Below are 8,406 nucleotides of genomic sequence, written 5' to 3' on the forward strand. Positions count from 1 at the left end.
CTCTCTGGTGTTCCCTGGGAAAAGAATGAGGCTACCAAACGCTGCTGCATATTGGGTAGTAAAGCTACTGGGAAGAAGGGTCTTGCTCTGTATCGTACCGGTCCAGTGACAATTTCACAGGTTTCTTTCTGTTTATGCTCACATTGTGGTCTATAAAAGTGCTTCTGACACACATTGATGCGGGCATTCGCTTGCACCGGTTGGCCATAAGTGTACCTAGAAGAGGAAGAGACACAAAAACCCAGTCACGTGGACTTAGCATGAAACCTGCCCAGAGTGCAGAGCAATGTAGACTCTAAACCCCTCAGAAGTGCCCAGATAGAAGAGCACCTGGGACTTAGGACCAGTTAGCCCTAGCAGAATTCCCTTCAATTATTTTTAGGTTTTGTTTTGGCACCCTGTTGACAAAGATCTGCTTTACTATTGTCTTGGTGTCGTCATTCTTGAAAGTCTGAAGCTGGAAGGTGGTACTGGGCTCAGGGTTGGAATATCATTCCCTGCTGCTTGCTTTTTCTTGTTAGTGCCTTACACAAAGCAGAATGTATTGCAGAAAGATCCCTATTCACCCTTATAGCTCATGCCACCCTGCCCTTCATCAGTGTCACAGCCAGAAATCTTAATGATAGACTCTCCTGCTGTACTATTTCTCTTTTTTTTCTGTAATAAAACCCAACAGCTAGCAAGTATGTGACACTAGATATCTTCAAACTGTTGGATGCACACAAACTCTCCCAGGTCTAATTCTGCTATGTAGTGGGAGAAGAGTTACCATATTTCATGTCATGGAAGTCATAGGTAAAGGACTTGCCCTAACCCAAACTCTGAACCAGCAGCAGGGTCCTGGCTTCCCAGCACAGCACACATCCTCTATCCCATGTTTCTTGTGCACAGTTGTGTTGTTCTCAGCTCTGATACTTACGAAGCACAAACGTTCACTCTGACTTCTTCATCAAAGAAAGAAATGCTCTGTGGCACATCGGTTGTCACTTCAAATTTTGGCAGCACTAGGAATGCAATGTGAATATGGCTGATCAGCAGTTGCATGGCATAGGCAGGTGTGTGCGCGTGTAAGTAAAAAAACAATTGGCAAAGGCATTTTCACCAACAAGGGAGAAGAAATGGATCAAAGAAAAGTCTACCTAGGAGCTGGCTGTAGGTTATTACTGGAGAAAAAATAATCCTTAGTGGTAAGATGAATAACTTTTTTAGAATGCAATAATAATCATACTAATAATGATAACAGCTACAGTAAGAACTGTAATACATCACTCTAATTGGCTGTACATTTTCTTCAAGAGAAAGGTGGGAGTAATGCTGATGTCTCAAACAACTTAAGCCCTGGAGAACAGAAGTTACTATGCAATACAACCCCAATTGGAGGAGAAAGGCAACAGATTAAGTGAAATATTAAAACCAAACAGGTCACTGTCACTTTTTCTTTTCAGTTTCTCTTTTGGCCCAGATCACCAGCAATGATGACAACATAGCTGGAAAAGGCCTTTTTCTCACACACCTGTACGCAGGAGCCTGGAAGGTGTGAAAGAGCTCTGGAGGGTAAGTGGGAAAGCTGCTTTACTGCCCTTACGAACAAACCAAACAACTGGGAGTTGTCCAAGCCTTCTCTGAGAACTAATAAGAAAAACCTGCCACTGTAAGATGAGAAAACTTGTGAAATCAAAATTAATTTAGCAACTCCCTTGATATGGTCTATTCCAGAGTGTAAGCAGATCACTGTGAGGGCTTTGGCATCTCCACTACCCACTGTTTTCCATCTTGCACTTCCACTGGATATTCAGCCTCCTCGGTAACAGTCTGGTACTTGTCATTTAACCTGTTTGATAGACAGTATCTTCAGATTTCTACCACATATTTTAGCCTAGTGGTCTTCATACAGTGATGACCTCCACAAAACAGGGCAGGCCTGACATATTCATTTTGCCTCTGAACAGACAGGGAGTGTAAGGTCCGAGTGACAGCATGTGGATCCCAACGTCACACAGTGACTTTGTGACAAGCCCAAAAAGGAATTCGATTCCTAATTCAATTCCTGAAAAATGCTGCCTTTCTCAGCACTTCTTTTTTTGGTTCATGCCTTTGCTTTCTCCACCCAGGTCTCTTCATGTCTTTCCCTCTCAGGTATGAAGTGGATAATTCAAAGCACTTACACTCTGCACTAGCAGCTCCTCTCTGACATAGGGAAAGCCAGACTTGTTGCTGGTGCAGGGCAGTTCACAGCCTTTGCTTACCATATTCCTCCACTGTGAAGAACTGGTACTCTTTTTCACCTGACGACCTCTCCACAATGATGTAGTAGGAACCCAGAATAGGCTCTGGGATTAGTGGAAAGGAGAGCTGGACAATTCCATGCTTAGATGTTACCTCCAACCACTGGAAGATCTTGTTTTTCTCTGGATCCTGGAGAGTGGGAGAAAGACATACCAAAACTTTTATCACCCTATTTCTTGTCTTCTCGCCTTCTTTCAAGTTTTGCTCTCTGGCATATTGGCTAACTGCATAACAGGGCGAATGCAAGTCTGGACTGATGACATGTGCTCTGATTTCCCAATAGTTTTCCAGATGTGTTTGTGGATTAAACAAGCCTGAATTTATGTTTAACTGGAAATTAGCCACACTGGCAGATGATCTCAGATCATCCGGCAATAGTACCTGATTGTGACTGAGGCTGCTTACCTGTAGCTCTTCTATTATAAGTCTTTCGGACTCAATTCCTTCTGTAAAATGGGAATATTATACTGCCCTCCTTTAGAAAGTGCTTTGAGATCTAATGATGTGAAATATGGTAGAAGACTAATCCATTGTTAGCCTGTCCCCCACCAGAACACGACATTTCAGAAAGTTACCGTTCCTACGCCTGTATGAGAATGAGTCTATTTCACCAGCCCATTTACTCTAGTCCTAATGCTTTTGTTTGAACTCTAACTAAAGACACAGCAACAATCCCATGCCACCTCTGACTAACATCTCCAGTTCTGCTGATTTCTTCTCCTCTAGTGTTTGATAATGGGTACTTCCACAGTTCAACCTCAAGTCCATTGGCTTTAGATGGAGTGCTCTGGATGAGCCTTCCTCAGCTACTGATGCTATGGGGAATGATGAAGCATAGTCTTTCCAAAGCAACTTATTCTTTCATGACGCTGCATCTCTTACCTCAATGATGATTTGGGGATACTGGAGAAGGAAAAAAAGAGAAAGAAAAAAAAGATCAAAACATCAAGAAATTAACTGTGGAGTTTGAGGAATACTAGAACATAAAGAAGGCTTTAAATAGCTTTCTCTGGATACAAAACACTGGGCCAAGGAAACAATTCGTAACTCATGTCTGTAATTAAAGAGATAATTTTAAGATAACCTGTTTGTGAATTTATCTTTTCTACAAAAACATGCAGTCTCTTTCGACATATCTGAGACAGATGAAGTGACTACAAAATCTGAGTGCTATGAAAGATTTACAGGAAAGCTTTCACACCCTTTGCCCTCTATAAAGTCAGGAAAAGGATGGAGTGTGAAGTTAAGGAGTTACAGCAGTTCTCCAAAAACATCAGGAGGCCTGTGCCAGACCCTTTTTATTCAATTTCTAAGTGACAGGGTCTCAGTGAACAGGTATCCCAAGAGTGTGCTTGGAAAATCTTGAGTCTCACTCATACTTACTGTTTCCTGAACAGGTCTGAACTGGGTGTCCAAAGTCACCACACGAAACATCACTGAAAAAGATGCAGGACAAAAGGGAATCATTTACTTTAGCAGCAGTAAGTTACTTTTAACATACAACAGAAACAAAGTTTGCCCAGACTTTCAGGGAGAACTAGAGTCCCCAGAGAACCAGAAAGGATTTGATTATCTTATCCAGTGAAGAATAAAACCAAAACAAACTTGTGTGCTGAAAGATCTTCAATTCTGACCCACTGGGACTAAAGGAATCTCTATAGTAAATAGGAACACCCTGTACTGCCTTCAATTCTTCTTGTAGGACTCATTTCTTTGGAGCATTTCCTAAAACACTGTACACAGACCATTTAAATGAAAAAAAATTAAGAGAAGGAAGAAATTGTCTTTATTCTAAGTGTAAACGCTCTGCAGCACTGAAGTATAATTACACTAAAGAGATAGCTATCTATACCACAGCTAGTACTGTAATATAAATATTGTGATGGAATCAGCACTGTGAATTAGATTAGGAGTTAAATAGAAAGAGCTGTTGACAGGAAATGACACGCTTGCTTTATTTGTATATGAATTTTATTAATTCGAAGCTTAACCTATTATTTTCTCTATTTTTAAGGACACTTGTTGGGTGACTGACCTCAGTAAACCTGACAGAACTCGAGATCCTGTAAGTGCAATTAACTCAGTAAAAACACATGAGCTCTACTCATTTGTTGCAATTTTGTAAATCGGTTCTATTTTTCACTGACTTTTGATGAGCCCAACCTCAAATGACAATTATACACTCTCTGAAGGATTGCTCATGGCCATTGCAGTCCATGGTCTTTTACTCCACCAGAGGAAGTCCTTGTCATTCTAGACCCACCCTTGCACTCAATTTCCCAGTTGACTAGCTGACTCAAACTCCTCAGCCACCTTTTTGCCCTGGTTTGTAAATGGGTTTGTCCGTCTGGATGAAGACACTATTATCCACATTCTGAATCGCCACTGATCTTCTTTCAGCTATGTCGACTGTGGTGCCTTTGGCAGAAAAGGAAATGAATGCCAGGGGGTCAGAAGTAGCAGGAGGAACCTGGAGAGAAACAAAACCCCAGAGGAAAAGTGGTAAATGAGGTGTGATCAGGTCCCCTGGTGCCCGGGGTTCTTGAGTAAGATACTGACTGTCAAGTGAGTCATAAATAGCTTGTACAAAGTCATGAGAAGCCCCATCTTTACCAGTGAGATAATCTCTGAATTTTTGCTGTGGGTGGAAGTCCCATAGTCTGTCACCAGGTACTAAGGTTTTAAGCTATGCCCTGTCCTATGCATTTCCTCATCCCATGTATGCAGGTTGCCCCAGCCATATAGCTCAGTTCTGAAGTGTTTTCTCCTGCTGCAGTCTGAAGACCTAACCTTGGGACTTGTTTATCATATCTGTCCAGATCTTGCAGAGTCATGGGAAAGGGAATGAGCATGTCCCAGCTGGATCCTCCAGCTTGACAGTTATGACAGTCCCATAGGGCACCTGCACCTGCAATGGCAATCAAAAGCTTTTTTTCTGTTCAGTCTGTGAATGGAGATGGAAAGTCTTTCTCCAGCTTCCCCCTACAATGCATATGCCTTTCTTTTTTGTGTCTACATTGTCAGACTTCCTAGCAGTTTATCTTTTTTTGTCCTGTTCCTTTCCCACACTCTTCATCTTCTTGCTCTTGATAGGGAGAGTTGCCCTTAGAAGTATTTCCAGCTTCTACACCCTCTTCAGTAGTCTAAAAAGAGAAAAATACCTTAAACTCGCAGCACTTGAAGTAATCATTCTGTCTCACGGATTCCTCAAAGAGCGTCTTCCGGATACTGCCGTATTCCAGGACGATGCTCAGGGACAGAGGCTCCCTGAAGCTGTGGAGCTGGACACAAGCGGTCTGTGGGGAGTCGCTCCGCACTACAGTTGGGACCAGCAGCACATACTGACTGTGAGAAGGCAAGAGCAGATCACAGACTTTGGTCATGAAGGAAACTCAGAGCAAACAGGAGAGCAAAATACCACAGAAATGCTGCCCATATGAAGGAAGACATGGTTCAAAGCTTGTTCAAAGCTTGTTCAAATCAGCTGAAGGATTTCTGGTTTATTCAATTAATTTTGAATAATATGCTAAGAAAGTAAAAATGACAATTGTCCCTCACAATTCTTTCGGAGCTGAAAGACTAACATTATTCTATGCAGTCTCTTCCCCAGCATGATACTGCATCTTTCCATCCCAGGCATTTACTCAGCTCCAATTGCTGAAGTGCCTGAACACCTGACAAGCTTAGCTGCATTTATCCTCCCATGACCCATATGTACACTTAAATACTAGTCAATGTTTGTAACAACTATTTATTTTTATTTTCCTCTGGATCTCTGTCCCTCCAGATAAGAACTGACATACCACAAGTCAATCAGCATAATGCACAAGAAATGATCCTGCTTTTCTATTTTACCGAATATTCTAGGGAACACTAAATCTAACCTGCATGCTCTGTTCTGTTTCAATGCCTCTCCCTGGGTTGCTTCCTTTGCTTCATTCTTTCATTGGGCTTTTTTAGTTACACTGCTTTCTGTAACTAGGGCATCCTTCATTCCCCAAATTCTTCCTCTGAAAAACTTTCCTTCAGATCTGCTATATTTGGCTAACGTTCTGCTGCTGATCACCAGTTCTCTGCTGCCCGAATTAGTCTTTACAAATAATATATAATAGATTTGATGAGCTGGTTCTGCAGCACAACGTGAATCACACAATCTTTTCTTGATAATCTGACCCTTTCCCTTTTTCTCTCCCACAGTTTTGCTTACTCATATTGCCTTCATTGTTATTTTCAGTTGCCCAGTTCAGACTGAATGATATTTGAAGACCAAAAGTAAAATGATTAAAACCAACAGTGTAACTGAGAAAGCTAAACACTCTGGCTTTCACAGCGTTTTTCCTTTAGAACTTTTCAGAAGGGCATTTAAGCTGTAATGTTGGTGTATTTTTGAAAATTGTGGCTGAAATCTTCATTTTGTATAAAGTCGTGGACATTGACAGTGCTGTATGAACTTTGACAGCACAGCAGGTGCAATACTAATACTAACACTAGGATTGGCAGCATAGTCCCTAGTACCAGTCATTATCTGGCCTGTAGCACCTCCTCACACACCATGCTCCCTCTGCACTGCTGATGCTTATCAATCCCTATAATTAGTATTACTTGCTAGTCTAGTCTTGTCTCCACTTTACCTATGTGCTTCAGACTTCCACCTACTCCAGTTTTATGTTTCTGTCATTCAAATCAGGTTTCATAGCACTTTAATGATGATGAGCATCATTCCATATCATCCTTCAATGCAATCTATTTCCATTTCAGACAAATTTCAGAACCTGGATCTCAAACATCCAGTTTATTATACAGCAGTGTTCCAGAAGAAATAAACCAGTGGGAAATACAATAGAATATGTTATTATAAAAGTACAGAATGTATGATCTCTTACGGTTCAGAAGACACTGTGGCAATCCAGTTCAAGCACAGAATACTCAGAAGAATCCTTGACCACATCTCTGTCAGTGAAGAAAGAGGAGAGACTGATCTCCAGTGGACAGCCTGTCTTCTGGCTTTTAAACTGACCTAAGATGATGCTCCTCCTCCACAGATTCCATCATATTCCAACAAAAGATATCTACATAAAATTTGCATAGGTTCATCTTCCTCTCTGTTGTGTGTTCTCACACTCCTTGAACTCTCAAACAATAGCTTAGGAAAGCTCTCATATTTCACATAACTTCCTGCAAGCCAAACCGGTTCTGCCCATCTGAATGTTTTATTGAAGCTTGCCTCTGATTATCATGTCATTGGCTGAAGGTTCCGTAATGTTTCAGCCTGTTAGTATTTGCCACTGCTTAAGTAGTTCCTTGTTGGGTGAAGATCTTCTGTAGATATATCTCACAGAACAGAAGTAATCCTAACACAGTGCTATTGTATGCCTGCATAGGGGGCTGGGCAGTGACAATACACCATCAGACTATAGCTGCATTCAGTATGGCACAGAAGGGAACTCCTGATTGTAATCGGGGTTTCTTACTGAAAACAGTAACGTTCAGCAAGAAATGGTGTGGGCTAGTTGTCCAGCATTTTTGCCAGTGGTCAGGGCAAGCATATCCCTAGGGAAAGGAATCTGATAATATTACTTCATTTGTTCACTCATCTGTCTGTCAGTCTGCTTTTCCCCGCTGTCCCTGCTCTCCCCATGAAGCAACCTGCAAGCCTGTTGGTGAATTTTTAGTAAATCTGACTGAGAAGAAGTTTCAGAATAATCAAGATATAGAATCATAAAATGATTTAGATAGAAAGGGACCTCCTGACATTATATGCTCCAATCTCTCCTTTTAAGCAGGGCTAACTTCAAAGCTTGTCCAGTCATGTTTTAAATATCTCCGAGGATGGAGAGTCCACATCGGCTCCCATGCTTAACCATCTACATTGTGAAGATTTTTTTTCCTTAAATCAGGATTTCTTCTATTATAACTTGTGTCCATTGCTTCTTGTGCTTTCACTGCGCACCCCTGAGATGAATCTGTCTTTGCCTTAACTATCATCCCACTTTATGCCGCAGAAGACTGCAATTATGTCCCCTCTTAGCCTGTGTTTCTTATATAACTGAATAAATGAGGTTGTCTCAGTTTCTTTCTGTAGGTTTGTTCCAGCCACTGACCATCCCAGTGACCTTCCAC

At 41.5% G+C, this 8,406-nt stretch overlaps 1 protein-coding gene across 1 annotated transcript in view; it reads right to left on the reverse strand.

Moving 5' to 3' along the window:
• The window catches only part of LOC121089684 (ovostatin-like), a 32,279-nt gene extending 24,899 nt beyond the window's left edge, over positions 1–7,380 (reverse strand). The window contains exons 1-9 of the mRNA XM_040597101.1: positions 7,362–7,380; positions 7,170–7,242; positions 5,448–5,631; positions 4,600–4,756; positions 3,670–3,722; positions 3,169–3,189; positions 2,247–2,415; positions 920–1,004; positions 99–216 (exon numbers count right to left, since the gene is read on the reverse strand). Of these exons, the coding sequence (XP_040453035.1) occupies positions 99–216; positions 920–1,004; positions 2,247–2,415; positions 3,169–3,189; positions 3,670–3,722; positions 4,600–4,756; positions 5,448–5,631; positions 7,170–7,242; positions 7,362–7,380 (879 nt within the window). The remainder of the gene's footprint in view (positions 1–98; positions 217–919; positions 1,005–2,246; positions 2,416–3,168; positions 3,190–3,669; positions 3,723–4,599; positions 4,757–5,447; positions 5,632–7,169; positions 7,243–7,361) is intronic.
• Between the last annotated feature and the right edge of the window lie 1,026 nt (positions 7,381–8,406).

Source organism: Falco naumanni, chromosome 5 (genome assembly GCF_017639655.2).
Source record: "Falco naumanni isolate bFalNau1 chromosome 5, bFalNau1.pat, whole genome shotgun sequence".
Taxonomy (NCBI): domain Eukaryota; kingdom Metazoa; phylum Chordata; class Aves; order Falconiformes; family Falconidae; genus Falco; species Falco naumanni.